This window comes from Macaca nemestrina, chromosome 4 (assembly GCF_043159975.1).
Source record: "Macaca nemestrina isolate mMacNem1 chromosome 4, mMacNem.hap1, whole genome shotgun sequence".
NCBI lineage: Eukaryota > Metazoa > Chordata > Mammalia > Primates > Cercopithecidae > Macaca > Macaca nemestrina.
Genome location: NC_092128.1, coordinates 89,703,490 through 89,727,191, shown reverse-complemented (window position 1 = coordinate 89,727,191; position 23,702 = coordinate 89,703,490). Strand labels below are relative to the sequence as shown.

General features: G+C 35.5%; 1 protein-coding gene across 33 annotated transcripts in view; it reads right to left on the bottom strand.

Annotated features, from left to right (window-relative positions):
* The window catches only part of LOC105475646 (histone deacetylase 9), a 919,991-nt gene that overhangs the window by 28,016 nt on the left and 868,273 nt on the right, over window positions 1–23,702 (bottom strand). For 32 of the 33 annotated variants that reach the window (XM_071094019.1, XM_071094020.1, XM_071094022.1 and 29 more), the window contains one exon: window positions 14,463–14,547. In XM_071094019.1, the coding sequence (XP_070950120.1) occupies window positions 14,463–14,547 (85 nt within the window). Of the gene's footprint in view, window positions 1–4,627; window positions 4,796–14,462; window positions 14,548–23,702 lie in introns of all 33 variants that reach the window. The other variant, XR_011621594.1, reaches the window with a different exon arrangement.

Here is a 23,702-nt window from a genome sequence, read left to right as displayed (position 1 = left end):
TTCCTGCTGAATATCACATATGTTAATCAGCTTTGTAGCTATATCGCACACTGATACAATATACTGACATTTTTATGAAAAATATATTTTTTGTTTCAATGGGGTCTAAATATTTTAGGCTTTTTGATTGAATTTCCTATAATCTTGAAACCTTAATTGTATGGTTAATAAGTTTGAAATTTTTGGCATCTTTAATTTATCCTTCTCAAGAGACTGCAATAATTTTCATTGAGAAATAGTCTCTACAACTATGGTGCTATCTGTTAAGCTCAGAACAATTTGGCCAAAAGCAGAATATTTTCACATTTAATTTTTAAAATACTGAAATGAGTAACTATTTTATTCCAAATGTTTCATGGTTGCTGTCTTTTATCTCCTTTCAGCATACTCCACTTTGGCAAACATTTTATGTAACACAAACAAGTTAAACGTCAGAAAGTTTTCTTTGTTTTTGACTCTTCAAAATTTTACTAAATTTAGATGCTGCTATGTCTTCAACTTCACTCATTTTCTTCTTCTGTACTGCATAATCTGCCATTAATCCATCCAAATTGTGGGCTTTTAAAAATATCAAATGTTGCATGTTTTGTCTCTAAAATTTCAATTTGCATGGTTTTTATATTTTTAATTTATCTCTTCATTATGCTTACACTTTCCTCTTCACATTGGAAGTACATTTTTAACGTTCTGAGTCAGTTTCTGTTTATTGATTTGCCTTGTGATCCCTTTCCTATTAAATGTTATTAAATGTTATTAACTTTATAATTAAATCTTATCAAATTATTTATAAAAATTGTGTACTCCATAAGTAATGCTAAGTACATTCTTGCTCTATAAGATGTTATATTCCACCAAAATTTAAATTTGTATATCAATGCAAAACCAAATGATTTTATTATCAGTATTACACTTTTACCAAAATTTATAATAAATAACTTTCACAATAATTCCCTGCTTTCTTTTTTGGGCAACTTTATTTACAAAAGCTTTACTTTGATTCTATAAATTGAATGTAATATATAGAAGAATTATTATTAATTAGTGATTTTTCTGTTTGAAGCAATTAAGGACACTGTATCATTTGCAAGAAATTATGCTAATGGAGTCAAGAAAGAACAATTATTACCTCACTCCTGAACTTTTAAAAGTAATACTAGAAACTGAAAATTGATTTACAAAATTTTAAATCATAATCATTTTACCTAAATAAAAAGTAATGTTTCACAGAGCATTACATAAATGCACCTTCTGCAACTGCACTTCTTAAATTGTTCCTTTTGGTTTTAGTTTTTATTTTTGTTTTGCTTTGGTTAATAATAACTAAATTTTAAGGTAGAAACTGCTGCTTCTTTAACAGCATTGTGTCTTTGGTGTTCGTCTGTGATTTTACTCTGTCCTCTTGATGAATAATGAATATTGACAAACATTTTGTTCAAGTTACATATTCATTATCAACTCGCTTGGGAAATAGAAGTAGAGCACTCATTTTTAAAATTCACATTCACACTTGTTTGTGAGCTCATTTCAGCCAATAATGTTGATAGCGAAATTAAAATATGTAACAAAACATAAAACAAATAAATACACAGTGAAGTTGTAATGTATAATAATTGACAAAATCTCTGTAGCAAAAGTATTGAGAGTGTAAATGCTGTATGGAAGGCTGGTCCTATTTCCTGAACATATCTTATTCACATCTAACTGCTGATTTCTTGAATTTTCCCCTAACTCTATCTTCTTTTTTGTTTGTTTGTTTGTTTGTTGAGTCAGAGTCTAGCTCTTTTGCCCAGGCTGGAGCGTGGTGGTACAATCTCCCCTCACTGCAACCTCTGCCTCCTGGGTTCAAGCGATTCTCCTGCCTCAGCCTCGTGAGTAGTGGGATTACAGGTGCGCACCACCACGCCCAGCTAATTTTTGTACTTTTTAAAGTAGAAACAGGGTTTCACCATGTTGGCAGGCTGGTCTCAAACTCCTGACCTCATGATCTGCCTGCCACGGCCTCACAAAGTGCTAGGATTACAGGCGTGAGCCACCGGCACCAGGCCCCTAACTCTATCTTCTAACAGCTTGGTAGCTTCATGCATGTCACAAGCTACAGCACTGACTACAGCACCCATGACTGGTGTGCCAGGTGGTAGCAATGTTGAGTATTTCTTCCTTTACCTCCCAGACCAGAAATTTAGATATCATTTACAACTAGTATCCATGAGGACCCTGCACACTTTTCTTAAAAGGGAAGCGCTAGTTAAATCAGAGAAGGACCTGGAAAAGAGAGATGGGTTATCAATTGTATTTCATATAGATTTAAACATGTGTTCAAAGTAAAAATCATATTTACTTTCCACGCATTTCTTACACAACCAGATGAAACCATGATAGAAGCTAAAGCAAAGTACACGTGTAACCCATTCATCCTTACTCACTTAATAAAACTATAGATAATAATACCTCATTCAAAATGAAAAATCTGAAACAAACGGTATCTGCATGAGATGTTGAGACAACAGACATAAACCAAGACTGTCCGTGGCAGACAAGAAAGAACTGTCACTGTAGCAGCCACTGTCAGGGCCTCATCCACATGTCCCACCCCTTACTAGTTCAGTGCACACTACCTCATTTCCATTCGCCAGGACCAACATGTCTTTTCAGGACAGCTTTCAGTGCCCCTGGAGCATTTTTGCTCTATGATTGGCCAGAAATATCAGGTAATATTGTCCCCCAGGAGCAGTATTCAGGCAATAACTGTTTGGAGTTGGAGCATAAATTTCTCTGCTCCCTCGCAGCTCACATGAAGTAACTCTGAGCTACGTGTTTTACATCAGCTCTCAGCATTTCCCCAGAGGAATTAAACTCTAGATACCTACAAAGATAGTTGAACAAATGACACTTCATTTCTTTTCTTGTCACTCTTCACTATTCCTCTTCCTTTTCTCCCTATGCCTGCACCTGCAAATAAATTACTTGTACATGACTCCTTGTGTATCAGGATCTGTTTCTGGTAGAAGCCAAACCAAGATAGTCTCCCAACATGTAACAGATGTAAGAAAAACCTGGTAGGAATTGTTCCTTTCATACATCTCAAGCGTCCTCTCTGTCAATGGTTTGATATATTCAAACCCTGAGACACATATTACTAAAATGCATTGAATGTTGCGTTAGAAACCAATCTTTTTTTGAAAATTAACTTTTATTGAGTAATAAACTATGCCATGTCCTGGAAGTAATAGTGCCAACGTGAATAGTGAATTATCTCCCTGTACATAGACAAACATGGCTATTCCAGTTTTCTTAGCAAGCCTGAAGGCAGATTAAGGGGTATTAGATGAAATGAATACTCATATTCTGGGGAAGAGTCAGTCTCTTGGATACAGAGATGTGAGTGCATTAATCAGAAGCTATTTATGAATAACCTGCAAAGCTAATTTGTTAACCCACCAAAGAAGTATAACTTTTATGAGGGCTATATACTATTACTGTCAGGATGACCAGTCGATTTTATCCCAATTTCCCTACATGGGAAACCAAATTGCATTCAAAAGATTGTTTCTATCACTCAGTGATATGGTTAGGCTTTGTGTCCCCACCCAAATCTCATCTTGAATTGTAATCCTCATAATCCCCACGTGTTGAAGGAGAGAACTGGTAGGAGGTGAATGGATCATGGGGATGGTGTCCCCCATGCTGTTCTCATGAGTCAGTGAGTTCTCAGGAGATCTGATGGTTTTATGTATCTGACAGTTCCTCCTTCACACATTTGCTGTCTCTTACCTGCCACCACGTAAGATATGTCTCTTTCCCTTCCATCATAATTATAAGTTTCCTGAGGCCTTCCCAGCCCTGTGGAACTCTCAGTCAATTAAATCGCTTTTCTTTTGTCCAGTGTTGGGCAGTTGTTTAAAGCAGTGTGAGAATGGAGTAATACACTCTTACTTTTTGCTTTTATTACCTACCATGCATTCTGATTTTGGAAATATAGGATATGGATACTTTCATAGATCTTACAGGTTGCTATTAATCAAATGATCATGCTATATGAGTACACGTCTCACACTGAAATAAGCTACTGAAATGAAGGTACTGCGTTCTATGAAATAAAAAAAAAATCTGATCTTAACTGATAATCAGAAGGTGTATATCTGATCAAGGGACAATTAAGCTGAGATATGAAGTATGTATAAGAGTTAAGTAGTCAAAGAGAGGAATATCAGGAAAATATATGAAGGTCTTGAGGAAGGTGGAAAAACAGCACACTAAAAGAACTGAAAGAAGGTAAGTTGGGTCAAGAGAAGAAAGCAGTAGCATGGTAATGGGCCCATTTACGTTTGGTAATTATAAGTTTATAAGAGGTCAAACCGCTATACATCATGACAGTCTCTTGAAGACCTGCACTGGAGAAATCTCTGGAAGACCAGCATCAGGGAAAGTTGTTTGTCGTGTATATCCAGCATTGAGATTTTCTTATATCGGTAAAGTTGAAGGACACGACTGTTGGTAAGGTAGATTGAAAGGTAGAAGGGCAAATGAATGTTATAATTTTAATGCTGAATGGAAAAAGAAGTGAAGACAGGAAAGGGCAATGAATGAGGAGAAATGAGGAATTAAAAACTAGACAATAAAACAGTACCTTAGGTGTGCAAGTCAACAATTCTATGACATATGGGTATAATAGCCTGATGTATCCATCCCATCAGAGATAGGCTTGCCAGTGTTGCTTTAGGATTCACCTTTTTAGGTCTGCTAAGACAGTAACAGATGGTATCCTTTCTCATTCTTTATCCATAGGAGTTTATGTCTTTAGAAAAAAAGAAAACTTTATTATTGTTTTAGTGGGTTTCCATGAAGAAGTGAAAATAAATGAATATTCTTTATCTATTATCAGTATTTGAAAGTAATCCTCCTCCATTTTAACTCCACAAATAAGGCTTATTATTCTGATATATCTCATTTCTGCTGACTCTCCCTAGTGCCTTGTGCTATTGTGCATTGGATTTTATTCATTTTTTAAAATATGTATATATTTATGTATTTGAATTCATATTTTGTTGGGCTTGATCTCTGCACATACTGAGGGTCTAAATTAGAAATACATTCCTCCAGGAAGGAATTTTATTGACTTCCTCCAGAACCCAGGAGTGGACAAAGATCAAAACTCTTTAGTATCTATCAAACTCATATCCCTTTGATGCAGATCTCAAGCTTTCTTGTGCATTATAGCACTGATGCCATTATTTGCTTCAGAGATATTCCCCTTTTTTGTGTTACTTACTGCTTCTTATTAAATTTCATCTTATGTTTTTTTCCCTTTCCTATTTGCTGACATTCTAGCAAGCCCACTAATGTACTACAATAGATTGTTTTAATGTATGCAGACTCTATTACACCTTAGGAGAGGCCTGTTATAGTGTCTATCCTGTTATACTTGGGAAGAGGAAATCTGGTAGAACACTGTTCTCATTTTTCAAACGGAGTGGGAACAGGAAGGTCATATAGATGCTTTAGTAGAAAGAAAGTGGGCTTTGACATCACAGTGAGACCCGGATTAAAATCTTACTTATACTGCTTACCAGTAGAAAGAACTTAAACAAGCTACCTAAACTTAGTAAGTCTCAAGTTATTCATGAACAAAATGAGGGAAGAACTGTGCACTGCAGAATCATGTGAGGACTAGAAATAATATATGTAAATACTTAGGAAATAATCTTCCCTTAAACCTGACTTTCTTCTAGTATGTCCTGTTCTCAGAGAATGGTATCATGGTATGATGTGTGTGTGTGAGATTGATGTGGGTGCTAACACCTGAGTATATGATTACAAAGTATTCCTACTCTTTCATAATCCACAAAGAGTTTTCAGTCCTAGAAGCATGCATAGTTTTATTTTATTTTCTTGGTTTAATTAGTTTTCCCTTGGTAGATGTGTGAGTGAAAAAAAATTGCAGATACAGTTGGAATAAAAAATACCCCCCAAAATTGTGTCCCATAGCAGATGGCAGATTTTCTTTTTTATTCTGATACATTCTAGTATTAGGGCACCATCAACACAACAACCAGACTTTCAACATTTGAAGAGAATGGTTAATTAGAAGTTCAAAATCAACTTTCACAAAGCCATGTGTACAAGTCTGACCTGGCTGTGATACAAGCGAGGGTTGGCAGGGTTAATAGCGGGAAAATGCCGAATGCTGCTTTTCTTCAATGAAGGTCTGCCTGGCCCAGGACTCTAACGTCAAGGCCTCTGTCTAAAGCCAAAGAATATATGACAAATAGCAGCTCACACCTGACAACAGTCAGGGCTTTAAACTCAACAGGGCAGGGATTTGAAATTCTGCCAATCCTTGCATTTTTTTCTGATTAGATGTATTTTACAAGTTTATAAGGGCCTCCAAAGTGGACGCACAGCTCCATGACTCCTTGTAATTTGGCACCGAGCTTCCAGAACTGACTGTGGGTAAATCTCAATTAGCCAGAACGTCCTACATTCCAAATTTTAACTCAAATTAAATTTTGTTTAAATATGTCACTTTGGGAAGAAATGGGAAAAACTCTACACAAAAATTGCAAAAGGAATCAACTTATTTGTGACATAGTGTAACTTAGAGGCTAAGAGGGAAGACTGGATCTAGACTGCTTGGTTTATGATCTTGCTTTTGCCCACTCATTAGCTGTGTAACCTTGGGGAATACAATGAATCTCGATGTGCCTCAGTTTACTTCGCTATAAAATGGGAATGAAAATAGTAACTACAGGGTTCTAGAGAAGATTAAATGAATTAATTTTTAATAGTACCTCACACACTGTAAGCACTCAATATTATTACATTATTTTATTATTTGCTAACATCTTACAGGGTTTGTATTGTGTAAATAATTTCATCCAATGGTTCTCTGTAACTTCAATGCAGAGACAATGTATATTCCGAGGATACTGCCTTCTCCCCAAACCATTAAGACTTTCGATCAGCAAAGTGCCTTTTTCTTAAGTTTAATATTTTTCATTTCCTTTCAAACCTTTTCTTTCTTCACAATTTCCTATCTGGGAGCTGAACACCACCATCTTCTTAGTTTTCCAAGCCAGAAAACCCAGAAATTATTAATCCTCTCCCTGTCAGTTAATTACCATATTATACCAATTATACTTCTGAATTAAACTGCTCACATCTGACAATAAGCCCTGGTAATCTCCTGTCTTCAGAGCAAGCACAGTGATCTTCTGATTTGCAGCCTTTATCATGCTTCTTCCCTGCTTGAAATAAAACCTCAAATGGCTATGAGCTAAAAGCTCCTTTCATATGGGGAATATCTTCTTGTCCTTCTCCCCTGTATCTCAATAGGATGAAAAATGGAAGAGACAGGAGAAGAGACACACACACAAGGCAGAAAATAAAAATGAAATAGATGAGGACAAAAAGAAAGAAGAAAAACTGAGTTTGAGTTTGACTTTTGATGTGGAGTCAAGAAGCAAGTAAAGTCTGTGAGATAATTTATGCAGCACATGTTGCAATCTGGAGAAACAACCCTTTTAGTTGTGTACATAGCCCCATGAGGTCAAAACATTGGATAACTTCTCCCCCAACAAGAGATGTATACAAATTCCTTTCAGTTTAGAAACAATTTGGATTTTCTCCTGGATTATCTGATGTAAATGCCCCTTCTCCTTGGAGTGGGGCAGCTGGAGGATATTATAATGATGGGAGAGGATGGTATTCCAGATAAAAAAGACAATGGTTGTTATCTTTACGGTAACATTACACAAAATACAGTCTTATTTTACTTTTATAGCCTTTTCCTTCAATTCATGTCCAGTTCTCTTAATCGTCAAGAAAACTAGGTACCTCATATTTTGATTATCCATTCCAATACATCGACAGTGTTTATTTAGTATTTTATTTTACCAATGAGTTCTCTCCCATTGGAAATATAGTAAAAAGTAAAATCAACAAAATTAGCATTCCTTTGTTCTTTTCTAGTATCAGTTGTTACTTCTAAGACTAGTTCCCAGAACTACAGATATAATAATAATATTAGTAATAATAATAGGAAGAGGAGGAAGAATAAGAGTAAAGAATAACAATAACATAGGGGAAGAGGAGGAGAAGGAAGACGTCATTCACTCAAAAACACACATACAAAACATAAGTCAAGCACAGTTCTGATAAGGAGTAGGTGTCAAGTATACTTGTCTCTCATCTCCCAGGGAAAATCTGATTTCATTCTTATTGCTCTAGAATGTGAGAGTGTGCTCTGTGCATTGCTGCTATGGAACCATACAGATAACTGATTATGCTTTAGTCAATTACATAGTTACTTGTAACATTCCCCTGCAACAAAGGAAATCATGTCCCTTTACAAATTGTCCTCAAAAGTTGGATAAGTTCTGAGGGCTATAAAGTCACTTCTCATTGCCTTAAATAATACTCTGTGTGTGTGTGTGTGTGTGTGTGTGTGTGTGTGTGTGTGTGTGTATTTAAAACAATAGAGGATTAGTTATACTCACAAATTTTATATACAAGAAACATGGAAATTACTCCTCTATTTATGTAAAACACATTTGACAAAGCATATGGTGAAATTGCAGGTACTGTCCATTCCTCATTCTTGCCTGTGCCACCATTTTGCCTTGGTTGGCATAACAAGAAATTCTAAAAAGACCTCAATTCACTAAATAAGGGATAATCCCTAGAGTGGGGAAAACTGAAAGTGGGGCTACAGGCAGAAAATTCCTACTGTTCTTTTAGGATTCTTCTACCTATTTGCCACTTTGTTGCCACAGTGGCACCAACTTAGAAAAGCAATTCTAGTGATGTGTCATGTCATTCCGGGTGAAATTCCTCAAACAAATGGCTTGCTCATTGTCACATGGTTATTGAGTGGAGGAGAGGATTACAATGAAATTCATATCATTTTAAAATCTCCTACATTGGTGTTTTTCAACTTGTCAGAAGCAAAACACTGCAGGGTTGTAGCAAAATTGTGAAAGAATCCTCAAATCCTTGTGCACGTATATGTTTCCTTGATCCACAAAAAAAAAGATGCTATGATTATCATTATTATCATTCAAGAACTCCGTAAAATTGGTTGACACTTAAAAGGAATACTCTTCTCACTAAGAAATATAAATAAGTAAAAGGAAACTATGGCTTTATACTTGTGGTCTTCATATTTTGGGGTTTCACAGATTAATATCAACATCATTCATTACATGTTTTTAGAACTTAAAGTGACAGTCTTTGGAGCTAAATAAATTTACTTTTATGGAAAACTCACTTCACGGTTCCTCCCCTCCCAAATCTGTGAAAAAGTTATAATGGGCCAGCACTGGTATAAAGAGTGGTGTTTCAGAACCCTGGCGCCCACCATGCCATGCAGAAAAGTGAAAGAATTCAATGGTGCGTGGATGCTGTAAATCACTAGGGTGGGTTTCAGGAAAGGAAACACCCATATGAGAGTTCTTTATCTCACTCCAGGCTGACTCGTTACTGGCATCACTTGTTGATTATTACAGCCAGTTAGCCAAGTGCTAGATCCAGCACTGACAATTGTCACCCCAAGCTTACCCATGGAAATGGCAACTCACAAAAATAATTCATGTTCTTCCTAACTTAGAAATGACTCATCCTTGAGGGTCATGAGGGTAGGAGAAGAAATGAGCTCTCATGTATTTTGCTTGGTCTTCTTAATCCCTCATTCTTCTGCATGAGTGTGCCAAGGAGTATAAATATGTGAGGTTAGTTACAAAAATCAATCCAGGCTTAGAAGAAGAATGTGGCAAACATTGACAGACTAGCTCATTCATTCATTCAACACACATTTGCAGGGCACCTAATACATACCAGAGACTGTGCAAAAGATATGGCAATGAAAAACTAACAGGAACACAGCAGAAATAATATCTGCCATCAAAAGATACTGTGCTAAGTTGCCACGTATTGCAGAATTTCCTGCTGTAGGTCTGAATAATATTCTATTTTATGTCTATACAACATTTTCTTTACCCACTCATCCACTGATGGACACCTAGGTTGCTCCCATCTCTTGGCTATGGTGAATAGTGCTGCAGTGTACTGAGACTGCTGACATCCCTTTGAGATTCTAATTTAAATTCTTTCTGATAAGTCTTCAGAAAGTGAGATGGCTGAATCATATGGTAGTTCTATTTTTAATTTCTTAAGGAATAACATGAAACTTCTTTTCCATTTTGTCATCTCAAAGATAATTGACCCTTGTATGCCATCTATCATGTTAAGATGGAACCAGACCCTCTCCTGTCAGGAAGGGTCTTCACCTGTCAGGAGAAATCATTGCCCTGCTGTGGCCTTGTAAGGCCTTTTCTCTTCAGCTAGATGAGCAACATAAACAAGGACAGAACAACATAAATGATCCTGTTGGAAAATATTCACATACATGTGGCCAGGCAAGAAGCCAATGCTAATCACAGTCTCCAGCACCTGCATACTCTCAGCTGGGGGGCTCAGTTCTCAAAAAGAAATTCACAGGAGACCTGTCAGCACCTTGCCATGTGCCTTGGGATAAGGCTATCTAGAAACTTGCCTGAATGTTTCCCACATGCTACAGGCCTGCTTCTCAACAGTAACATAGTTCTCTGATACTGTCGTTCTCAACTGCAGCACAAAAGAACCCTTCAGAACCTGGGCTAGGAGGTGGGCTGAAATCTGAACACCCCCCAAAGTTGAAAGGAGGCACTTGTGTGACACTCAGAGACGTATGTGAAGAGGAAGTGCTCCTGTTGAACAAAGACTACCTTCAGGGGCAGCTTCATAATGGGTAACCTGTGCAGTTGCGGAGCGCCCCACTCTCAGAAAGACCCCATGCTTGGTTCAGTGCTTTGCTGCTACCCTCTAGGAATTATTAATTTTTTAACAAGGAAGAGTTCACACAGTTTCATTTTGAACTGGGTCTCACAGATTAAGTAACCTGTCCCTACCACTTTCTCTGCCAAAGGGGAAATGAGGAACACAATTAGGGTCCTGGAGTCCCAAAGGAGCAGGTGAAATGGAAGCATGGGTTATAAAACAGGGAGAAGCAAGAGTGCAATTTCATATCTTGTAAGGAAATTCAGCACTGTTTACTAATCAGGGAGCCCACAATTTTAATTTCCCAAGCCATTGTGAAGTTTGAGACTCTGAAATACCCACTCTATTTTATTGCTCTGTGGACATTAGAGGGCTCTTTTCTGTTCGTTTAGTATAGAAGAGTGGCCCCAAAGACATGCAATTATAACCACATAAAAATGCACCACACAGTGGTCAAAGCCACAGTGCTGAACCACTTTCTCACTAACGATTTTCGCTCCACTTCTCAAATGGTGAGAGATCGTTTTCCGATCTTGTGTTTTCTTTCGTTTTACAAACCCCAACCCACTATTCAGAGCCCTCTCAACTGACATTTATGTTGTCCTTGTGGTGATGCTACTATCATTCCTTCTTGGTAAACATTTTTTGACATCACCATCACCTTGACTTTCTACCTACTCAAGTCCTACCTACTCAAATCTGCCTTTTAATGGCCAGGCTCCCATGCACGTCACACCTGCTGTCAACCTTTCCTGGAGGGACATCCAGAGACAAAAAGACATAATTCCTGTCCTCCTGATGATTATCCTCTAATTTAGGAACCAGAGCTAACAGACATTTAAATATTTGATATTTTTAAGAGAAACATTGAAAATAAATATACCACATCAGGACTGGCTACAGAATTTATAGGGCCTGGTACAAAATGAAAATATGGGCTGCTTCTTTAAAACACAGTAAGAATTTTAGGCAGCAACCGCAAGAGCCTTACACTAAGTAAGCATGGGGCCCTTCTATGTGTGGGACCTATGTGACCATGCAGGCTAAATGCCCATAAAGCTGGTCCTGATTTTCATTGGCCTGAATTGAGTCACATACTTAACCAATCACTGTTAAGTGGGTTGACTGACTTAGACTGAAAACAGCTCCCCTGGAGTTGGAGCTAAGTTGAACTTCCCCTGAGATGCCTGATATCTGGTGGCAGATTCATTAATAAAACCAGACTCCTTTTGAGTAGATGTGAAGAGTGCATTGTTTCTGGGTATACCAAAATCAGTGTCCACCACACCATATATCCTTGACTCAGAAGGAGGAGCTCTGGTTGCTTATGGCCTTTGTTGTTTGTGGTCTCGAAGAGTTATTCAAGTCCTACCTACTCAAATCTGCCTACTTTTAATGGCCAGGCTCCCATGCACTTCACACCTGCTGTCAACCCTTCCTGGAGGGACATCCAGAGACAAAAAGATATGATTGCTGTCCTCCTGATGATTATCCTCTAATTTAGGAACCAGAGCTAAGAGACATTTAAATATTTGCTATTTTTAAGAGAAAACATTGAAAATAAACATACTACTGAACCACCATATATTGGTCTCAAGAAATTATGGCATTATTGGATCAGCAATAATGCTCCAAGCTGGGTGGGGTACTCATTAAGAGTTTAGAAGGAAATGGATTTCACAGACAAGTGGTCAGTGTTGGGTGGTGTCAAATGCAGTTTGAGACAGAAAAGTGGAATTGACAATCCTTAGCGGCAGGATACTCCTACAGCAAGTTTTGATAATAGCTTGAGTCTTTTTCAAGAGTCAAACAGGTTTGCTTGGCTAAAGCAGACTGCAGAGGTCACTTGAAAACATCAGTGGTGAAAGGAAAAAACTATGCAGTGGAAAGTCATTACTAGGAAATGAGATCCAATATAAAAGGCAACAGTAGAGTTTCTAAAGATGTTTAGCAACTATGACTTTTTATACCTAAATGGAAATAGAGTCCTTCACTTCCGTTGTTCTTTTCAAAGCATTTTCACTCTTTCTTCAGTCATCCAACATGCTGTTCAGCTCTGAAGAACCAAACTCATGCTATATCACTGTCAAGCAACCTTCCTTACTTTCCAGTCCTTCTCACCCCCAGTTGAAAGGGACTGAAGAAACAGACCACCCCTTCTCCATGACTTGTGTACTCTGTGAATACTGTATTGGAATTATTTACTTGGTTGTCTTTCACTCATTGGACTGTTAGCTCCCTGATGCGGAAACTATGTCTTCTTCCTCTTCATAACCTCTGTGCCTTGGTAATTGATCAACATGTAATAAGAGTTCAAAAATGCCTATTGAAGTGATATACTCAGAATATACATAGGAACAATCAATTTTAACACTCTGTGTATGTAATGGCTAAACAATGCTCAGAAAAAGATGAATAATATGCATAAAGACTGAGATATTTTCATTCTATTAATGACCTGAAAGCATACATTGGATTGCACGTGGATGAATAGGAGAATGCTGTCAAAGATCACTTCAAGATTCTTTGCTTTGAAATCTAGAATGACATACAATAGACCCTCTTTATCTAGCCCCAGCGGACACAAGACAGAGACAGGACAATCACAGGATTTTCTTCTCAAGCTTATGAAATCACCTCCAGCCTTTCCTTCTTTGTCTCTGTCAGTTCCTGTACTTTAGGCTTATATCAGAGACGTGAATAGTGCACCCCAGCATTTGAATGTTTATTTTTCTATCCCTAAAAGTCTTTGAAATTTATAGTTTATTTCAGTTATGACATGTAGTCAATAAATGTTTATGGGGTACATATGGTCCTCAGTCCCAGCATAAGTGAGATTAAGTGGAGAATTATTTTTAGTTCCTGTATGGTCTGATGTGTAAATATTCACAATATCAGATAAATGGGTAATTTAACTCCAGTCAACACATATCTCCAAATTGCTACTGAACAAGCAAAGGCAATGACCCAAAAACATAGCTAGCAAGTCGCTTCTTAAGTGGTACTTAATAAATGCTTCTACAGGATAGTAGCAAACCTAAGGATTTTCCTAATTCTCCTTGACACCTAATATTGCCCTTTGGTTTATCTCTTCATGCTAATCTTCATGTCAGTTTGTGCTTGATTTCAGCATGTGTGTGCACTCATGGGCACTTATGTGTATGTATGGGTGTGAAGGGAATTGGATAATAAAAAAAGCCTATGACTTAACCCTGCTTTGTTAAGTTGGATTTTCCCACACAGAGGCTTTCTCATTAATTTTTTTCCTCTCTTAACACACATAAATCAGTAAATGATTGCAGAATTCCAACATCATTAGGAGGTAACTACCCTTCATTAAGATTGGATTACAAAATCACAATTTCTGCATTTATTTCATGATTCTGGGTAAATGCTTAGTGATCATAAAGGTAAAAAATCCAAATGCCTGAAATGCATGAGAAAAACAGGATTCTAAATCTAGAGTCTCCACGTTTTGTCATCAGTGTAAGATAAGATTGCTGCATTAAGAGCAACACAGTAAGATATATACGTAAGAACATATGTGCAAATTATAACTCTAAATAAATGTTGCTTTGTACTATAATTCTTAATATAATTTTAGTTAGTTTTACCTGATTAGAATTTTTTAAAAATCTTTAAAGACATACTTTGAATTTCAATGATCTTCTGTAAAGAAATAACAGCATTCATATTCGGGCTTTGGTGGAGAATATCTTCTGCAAGCGGCTCCAGCTGCAAGAATAGTAGATAATAATATGAGCAGAATATTACGACTTTATAGTAAGTCTCACAGAAGCAAAGCAAATTGAAACAACCTAATCCTCAGGAAAAGCTTGCTCCGAGAACTAGTTAACATTTTGCTGATATTAGTTCTAAAAGTGTAGCCAGTTTTATTTTCTGTTTTGCATCCATGTAATTGAATTCCAAGGGGCTTTTCCATTGGTCACAAGACTAATCTATGAAGTCCCTGAAGCAGGTGCATGTCTGTGTATTATTCATTAAAAATCTGAGTTATTTGTGTAATTTTTGTAGGTTCCTGAAAAACCAAATTCCATCATGTCTGTATACGCAGCTGGGCCCTGCAAACAAAACCTCAGGGAAGTTGCAATAGACAGAAAGTGGGCAGTCTATTATCCATACTTTCACAGTGTTTTTACATCTAACCACCTTGTATACATTTGAACACTTCATGATAGAAAGCCATGAGACCGACTGCTTTTATTCAAAGGCCATTGAATAAAGTAGTAGAGAAAGGGTTCAAATAACCAAATGTAAAATAACTGTACAGTTTCATTTAACTTCTACTTTATTCATAACTATGCAGATGTCTGTGCGTAGCACAGGCCAAATTCCTACCTTGCAAATCTATCACGATCTTCTGGAATTACACTAATTTTTCATGGAGAAGCTCAGCAAACATTGCTTTGCAAGAAATGAAGAGAAGCTTTAAATAATTTATAGAGCCTATTTGTCAGACCTAAGTCTGCTAATGCATCCCTCAGAATGCCGTGCTGATTAGCTTGGCATGTTGCAGCAGAAAGCGCATGGCTAGGGCCCTTGCAAACAAAATAGTTGTCCAGCTATTGTGACCCAAAAAGCAAATAAAGTAATAGTAACAAAAGGATTAACAAAAAAGTAGTTTTCCTAGAAATGTTAAGGTTAATCATCTCAAATAAGAACTGGTGATCAAACTATAATATGGCATGAATGGGAAGCGATGTCACTAGATGCATCAAAGCATGAACTCATCTATGTCTCTTCATCTGTAGGAAAATCTAAAAAAACACAAGGATTACAAGTTTCCACCGCATATGTGAGTGAATCTTCCCCTCAGGGTCTCTCTGAATTGATTATTCTATTCTTCAATCATGAAATCTCAAACAATAGCACCTTTATTCCAGATGCCATAGGATAACAGACTAGCTCAGGGATATTTATACATGGGTAAATTCACTAACTATAACTTTCCAGAGTGTTTTTCTTAGCTGCCAAAGAAAAACTTTTAAACATCAAAAGGTTTATTTGCAATACAGTTTGGTGAGAGGAAAAAAAAAAAAAAAATCACCACCACCGCTCAGTGGCAGTACAAGGTTCTGAAATAAACTCTTAAAACTCGTTAAAATCATTTTTTAAAATCTGGTATTTCAAATTGTATCTTCAAGGATATGTTAGTCCAGTAACACTCTCTTAACTCAGAGGAACTACTGAGTCATCAACTGTAGCTTACTTGGAAAACTCTTATGTATTAGACAAGGTTCAGAGAGCTACTTTGCTTATAAATAATTTTTGCTCCTTTCTTGGAGCTTAGAGAAAATAATTTTTAATAGAAACGAGGTAGATTTTACTAATAAAATATCGTGAAATGACACTCTATGTTCCAATATTTAAGAACAAAAGCACAAGGCGATGTCAGCATATTTAGCTCTTCAGAAAGCTTCCCTGTGACTTTGGGGTAAAAATGCTGACAAATTGAAAGGTGCTGGATCCTGGAAAGAAAGCTATAGGCAGATCATAATGTAAAACATCTAACTTCTGGTCTCTTGAACACTGAGGTCTGGGCTATTTTAAAGACTCAGGTTATATAGAACGCATATGTGATTCAGGGTGTTGAGAGTAAAATACAAACACCCCTAAACCCCCAATTTAGAATCTTCAGTTAGATGCAAAAGGGTTGTGTCTACTTTGAAAAGCAATTGGGAGAATTAAGGCAATTAAATTGATCATTTAAACCTCCCAAACCATTTCCCTGCATGTTTTAGTTGAATGTCATTTAGAGGATTTAACCTTCAGTAAATTGCCCCAATTTGTTTCATTTTGAGTGTACACATATAGACAGAGCTGAATTCAGAAAGTTCTCAATGTAGGTTCTTTATTTTTTCTCTAGTAGCTATGCAATGGATAATATTCTCTCCGTTGGCAAGAAGGCAAGTGGCATTTAGAGTCTGTTTTTATAAAATTAAAATCTTTTATGGTGGGACCACAGAATTGGGTTGTCTTTTCTAGAGAGTTATTTATTTAATCACTCACAATTGTAAGCACTAACAACATCTGATTGACGCATCCACTTAATAAATATTAATGAGTGCTGGTCATTATTCATAATTTAATAACTAATAAAATAATATTAAATAAATATTCATTTTTTATACATTTGGAGCAGAAAATAAGAATATGTGGTAAAGTTTTGTTATGTGTTTAATTTAGGTGATTAGATACAGCAAAAAGAGTGGCGATTGAGGTTAATCAGCATTACTAGAAGTTATTAAAAGATAATTAAAGAAGTAATTTATACAAACAAGACAACTTTTGCATGCAAAAGTTACAGAAAGATAAAGCAGATGCAAATGTAGGAAATAGTACACAACCATCATGCCATCTCTGTTGAGCAATTCTGTTAAGTAATAGTAATCATCATGGAGTTATAAGATACACTAGATAATTTTAACACAACCTCTTGACGCTTAAAACTCTCATCCAGCTTAATCGTATCTAAAGCTTAATCACAAGCATTACTCATACCAATTCTTTACACAGATTTTCAGGCTCAGTGACAGGAAAGTTTATTTTTCTACATCATTTTCAGAAAGTTATGATAACGTATTGACAAGATTCAGATGTTTGTTAAGTTGCATATACCATATACATTCTAAGTACTGTAGCTATTTTAAAACACCATAAAATTGTGGCCATTATCATCTTATAAGTAATTTCCTGGTTCTTTAGAATCAGATCATTTAAATCGTCAAAAATCATTTTAGTTGCCTAAGATTCATCTATAGAAAGAGGCGAGGGATATTCTTGGAGAAGCTGTTGAGTAAGAGTTTTAAGATTTACGCTGTACTGATGAGATATGAAAAACAGCTCACTGATTTTTTTTATTTGCATGACTCAGAACAGAACATAAAGGCAGCTAAACAGAGCCTTTGCAAACATAACAGGTGTGTGAGGATGGATGTATACATCAATCAAGCAAGGGATCTATTAAAGAGTCTTGTTAGTGTTTTTGTTATGTGTTGATGTTTCCCAAATATGCCAAGTATTTTAATATTTCTGTACCTTTATCTATTCTGCTCTCTCTGAATTCTATTTTCTTCATTCTTCTTTCAATTGGTAAAACTTTAACGAGCATTCAAGGACCACCACAAATATTGCCTGGTCCTCAAATTCTCTACTAGAGCAAATTTCTTCCCCTCCTATGGCCCTTTTCCCCACAAATACTTTAATTTACTAAATACCTTATGTGGTAGAAAGTCATTTTTTTCCCATTCTCTACTTTGTTGTGAGTCATTTAAAGTCAAATATGGAGACTGTATATGACAGACATTTTTAAAATGTTGAATAAATGGAGAAATAATTAATTGAAAAAAAAAAACATGAAGAGGTGGCCTTTATTCTGCTCGCCATAGCTAATAAGACAAAATAAAATGGGTTCTTCCTCTTAGTCACCTGCTGTAATCGGGATATGGTTTTAAGATGAAGAATCAGAACAGCAGTGATAATTCATTTTGTTTTCTAAGGTGAACTGCCCTTGCATAATTTCCAGACAATTATTTTCTCCTATGCATTGGCAAGGTTTCCTGACATGTAGGCAGATATTTCTACAGATCAGAAAAGCAGGAAAATGCAAAAGAAACAAAGACCCAAGGCAAGCAAAGGCAGAATGGCCGTGCCAATAATTACGGCAGAAGAGGTCTCTTTCAACTGAGCAGGAAGAAGAAGCAATAGAACGACAGTAAAATGGAATGAAATTTTGAAAGGCATTGAAATTAATCTTCAACCCAATTTGAGGAGAACTGGGATCATCCCAATACCTAGACCTCAAATCCATGTACGTAGTATATTCTATAATTTATTTAGATGTTTGTTAATTTCTCTGAAAATATTTTACAATTTTGTGAATAGGGTCATATTTTCAGATAGATTTATTCTAGGTATGTGGTTTGTTTAATGCTTTTGTAAATTATGTACGTGTATATATTTACACTATATATAAAATATGTATATTTATAATTTAATTAAACTTTTTCAATCCTGGTGTGATTCTGTCCTGTGTGTTTGTTCACCGGAGTAGGAGTCATATATCTCCATTCGTCTTCTCTCCCACCTAAGTGGGTGACACAAAACCATGGAAGATTCAATGGACATGGACATGAGCCCCCTGAGGCCTCAGAATTATCTTTTCAATTGTGAACTAAAGCTGACAAAGATTATCATTTAATGAGGATCATGATGAAAATGAATACCAGTTTTCTTTAAGAATGGTCAGTTCAACATTGTTGAAGCAGAAGCAATGAAATTTAAAGGCAGTCCAAATAAAAGTAACACTGGCAACTTTGAAAATGTCTGTACAGCCAACAGCTTCCCTCATGGGCTTTGAAATATCACCACCTGTGGTCTTATGGTTGAAGTGTGGTTCAGGGCCAGTGCATATCAGTGGGCAGCACATAGTAGCTGTGGAGGAAGATGCACAGTCAGAAGATGAAGTGGAGGAGGATGTGAAGCTCTTAAGTATATCTGGAAAGCAATCTGTCTCTAGAGGTGGTAGTGACGTTCCATAGAAAAAAAGTAAAAACTTGCTGCTGATGAAGATGATGATGATAACGACGAACATGATGATGATAAGGGTAAGGAAGCTGAAGAAAAAGCCCAGTGAAGAAATCTATACAAGATACTCCAGCCAAAAATGCACAAAAATCAAACCAGACTGAAAAAGACTCAAACCATCAACATCAAGATGAAAAGGTCCAGAATCCTTCAAAAACTAGAAACAACAACAACAACAACAACAAACCTCCCAAAACACTAAAAGGACCTAGTTCTGTGGAAAACATTAAAGCAAAAATGCAAGCAAGTACGAGAAAAGGTGGTTCTCTTCCCAAATTGGAAACCAAGTTCATCAATTATGTGAAGAACTGCTTCCTAATGACTGACCAGATGGCTACTCAAGATCCCTGGCAGTGGAGCAAGAAGTCTCCTTAATAGTTTAAACAGCTTGTTAGAAAATTTCTGTCTTCTTTCATTTCTGTATCATTTGATATCTACCTGTCCTTTTTGTAATGCAGAGTGAGAACTTTACCTACCATGTCTGATAAATATTGTCCAGGTTCCATTGCCAAGAATGTGTTGTCCAAAATGTCTGTTCAGTTTTTAAAGAGGAAACGCCACCCTTTGCTTGGTTTTAAATATGTATGGAATGTTATGATAGGACATAGTATAGTAGTGGTCAGACATGGAAATGGTGGGGATACAAAAATGTATGTGTGAAATAAACTCATTATTAAAAAAGGTTTTTGAAGTAATTTTATATTTACAGAAAGTTCTAAATATTGTACAGAATTCCCATGTACTCCTCACCCAGTTTCCCTTAATGATAACTGGTTACATAAAACCAGTGTATTCTTAAACTTATTTTCTATAGTTATGACAGTTATATAGATATATAATTAATTTTTACTAAACCTTTTAATTGAGTTTTCAATTTTCATTGATTTTTAATTAACTATTCACCTTGTTAAATTTACATATTAATTCATAATTTAAATGAACATATTTTAATATATTTTCTTCATACTCAATTACAAATAATCTGTAAATAGTGAAAGATTTATTTATTTTTCTCCAATACTGATACCTTTTTTCTTCTTCTTACTATATTGCACTGTCTAGGATTCCCTGAACAATGTTGAAATGAAGCAGTAAGAGTATTTTTGTCTTGTTTTTGATTTAAAAGAATAATTTCTATATTTCACCTTTAAACCTGATGTATTTATTTTGTAGTTATCCTTCATCAAATTGATAAATATTTTGTATTTCTGTTTGTAAAAATTGTTCTTTATGATTGGGTAGTTTATCAGCTGCTTTTAAAATATTTACTGAAATAGTTATATTTCTTCTTCATTGTCTTAACGTGATGAATTATAATAAATTAGTTTGGAAAGTTAATATGTTATATTTCTAGAGTAAACCCAAATTTTATGAACATTTAAGATGTGATGAACTGCTAATATTTTATTTAGGGTTTTAACTACTATGACTATGAGAAAGATTCTCCTATAATATTCCTTTCTTGTGATATTCTCTTAAGTTTTTGGTATCAGTATTATATAGGCCTCAAAAATTTATTTGCAATGTATTCTTCCTACCCTCCACTCCTCTATTCTAAAACAATTTGTGATTGGTGTTATTTTTTCCTTAAACTCCTGATAGAATTGCCTGGTGAAGCTATATGGGTTTTGTGTTTTCTCCTGGTAAATTTAGTTTTAAAAACTGAATTTTGTTAGTAACTAAAGAACCATTCAAATTTTCTGTATTTTTATGCAGTCTTGTGAAGTTGCATTTTTATTATAATTTTTCCATTTCATATATTCCATTTCATAAATTTTCGAAATGTTTACATAAAGTTTATTTTAATATTTTCTTGTCATCCTTTTAATAACATTAAAATCTGTAGTGAAGTCCCCTTTTCTTTCCTAGTGCAGGACACGCATGCTGCTTTGTTGGTCAGTCTTACTAGAATAAAATCAATTTTACTACTTATCTCAAAGAATCAACCTTTGACTTTAAAAATCTTACATATAATATGCTTGTTTTCTATTTTATCATTTTATTTATATCTTCTTTGGTTTCTTTGCATTTAATTTGCTGCTTTGATTCTCTAATGAGATGTACGCTTTCAACATTAATTTTAAACTTTCTTATTTTCTAATATATACATTTAAAACTATATGTTTCTCTAAGTTCAGCTTTATATATCACACAAGTTTTCACATGTTATATTTTCATAATGCTTTATTTCAGAATACTTTCTAATATTTCACTGTGATTTCTTTGGACACATGAATTAGAGAGTGTATTTGAAAGCTCAAAATATGTACGATTTTCTAATTACCTCACTGTGGTAAGAAATTATACTATGTATGAATTCAATTAGTTGAATTAGTTGAAATTTATTGAAACTTGCTTTATGCTCCATATATGGTCTATTTTTTAAAATGTTAAGAATGTCCTTGAAAAGAATCATATTCTGTCATGTTAGGGGATATATACTCCATTATATATTTAAATTATAGCAAGTTTATCAAGTGTTTAAATCTTCTACATCACCCTTCACTTTTATTTTCTTCATGATTTACCAGTTACTGAAAGAAGCATACTAAAATTTGTTATTATGATTGTGGTTTTGCCTATTTTATCATTTGGTTCTTTCCATTTATGCTTAATATGTTTTCATGCTGTCTTAGACACAAAAAGTTTGAATTGTTTTATCTTCTTGGTTCATAGAATATTGTATTAGTATGAAACATCTCTTTTGATCTCCATTTTCTCTTGCCTTAAAGTCCATTTTTATCTGATATTAATAGGGTCACATGAGTTTTCCTTCAGTTAGTTCTGGTGGATAATTTTTTTTTCATTTCCTTCATTCAAACTTTTCTTATATTACAGAAAGCTTCTGTTTAAACAGCATCTGTTATTACACTGTAATCACCTTTGTCTTAATTGGTGAACTAAACCCATTTATATCCACTTATATGTGACTTGTACAACCACGCAAGCTGATTCTAAAATTTTATATAAAAGTACAGAGGCGCCAAATGTAGCCAAAACTGTCTTGAAGAAGAAAAACAAACTGAAAGATTTGTTCTACCAGATATCAAGACGTTTTATAAAACTACAATAGTTAAGACAGTCTGATAATATCACAGAAAAAGAGAGAAACCTGTGAAATAGAATAGACTTTCCATGTATACATGGATGAAGTTAACACTACTGAGCCATAATAAATGGATGGCCTTTTTTTTTTTTTTTTTTTTTTTTTTTGAGATGGAGTCTTGTACTGTCACCCAGGCTGGAGTGCAGTGGTACTATCTCAGCTCACTGCAACCTCCGCCTCCCGGGTTCAAGTGATTCTCCAGCCTCAGTCTCCTGAGCAGCTGGGATTACAGGTGCATGCCACCATGCCCAGATAATTTTTGTATTTTTAGTAGAGATGGGTTTCACCATGTTGGCTAGGCTGGTCTCGAACTTCTGACCTTGTGATTCGCCTACCTCAGCCTCCCAAAGTGCTGGGATTACAGGTGTGAACCACTGTGCCCCATCAAATGGATGGTCTTTTCTATAAGTGGTACTTAATCAACTGTATATTCACATTGAAACAAACAAACAAACCTGACCTCTATATTCATATATACATATACATATTCAATGCCGGATGAAGTATGCATCTAAATGTTGAAGTCAAAAAATAAACCTTTCAGAGAAGAGTAAGGAAAAAATAAAAATAATCTTTCATGACTTTGGGAATCCAGAAAGAATATTTAAACAGAATACAAAAAGAACTAATTCTACAGGAAAAGATTGATAAATTATACCACATTAAAAAGTTACTTTCATTTATCAAAGGTCACCTTTCAACACATGAAACCAACACTAGAACCTATAAAGAACTGCTAAATCGTAAGGAAAAAGACAATATGAAGGTGGACAAAAGTTTTGAATAGATACTTCAAAAACAGTACATCCAAATGATCAATAAATAGATGAAGAACTGCTTTACCTCATTAGCATCTGGGCAAATCAAAACCATGGTGATATACTACTACACATCCAACAGAATGGCTAAGATTTTAAAAGACTGACAATATGGAGTATTAGAAGGATACAGAACTGTGTAAACACTTGTATGCCACTGGTAGGAGTACAAATTGTCACTATGTAACTATGGAAAACAGTTTGGTGCTATCCACAAAACTTAAACACATGTATATTTCAGGATTCAGCAATACCATTTGTAGAAATATATTCAACAAAAATGTCGGTACAAGTGCACCGAGAAACACATATAAAATGTCCATCACAACATTAGATACAATAGCCCCCAAACTGGAAAA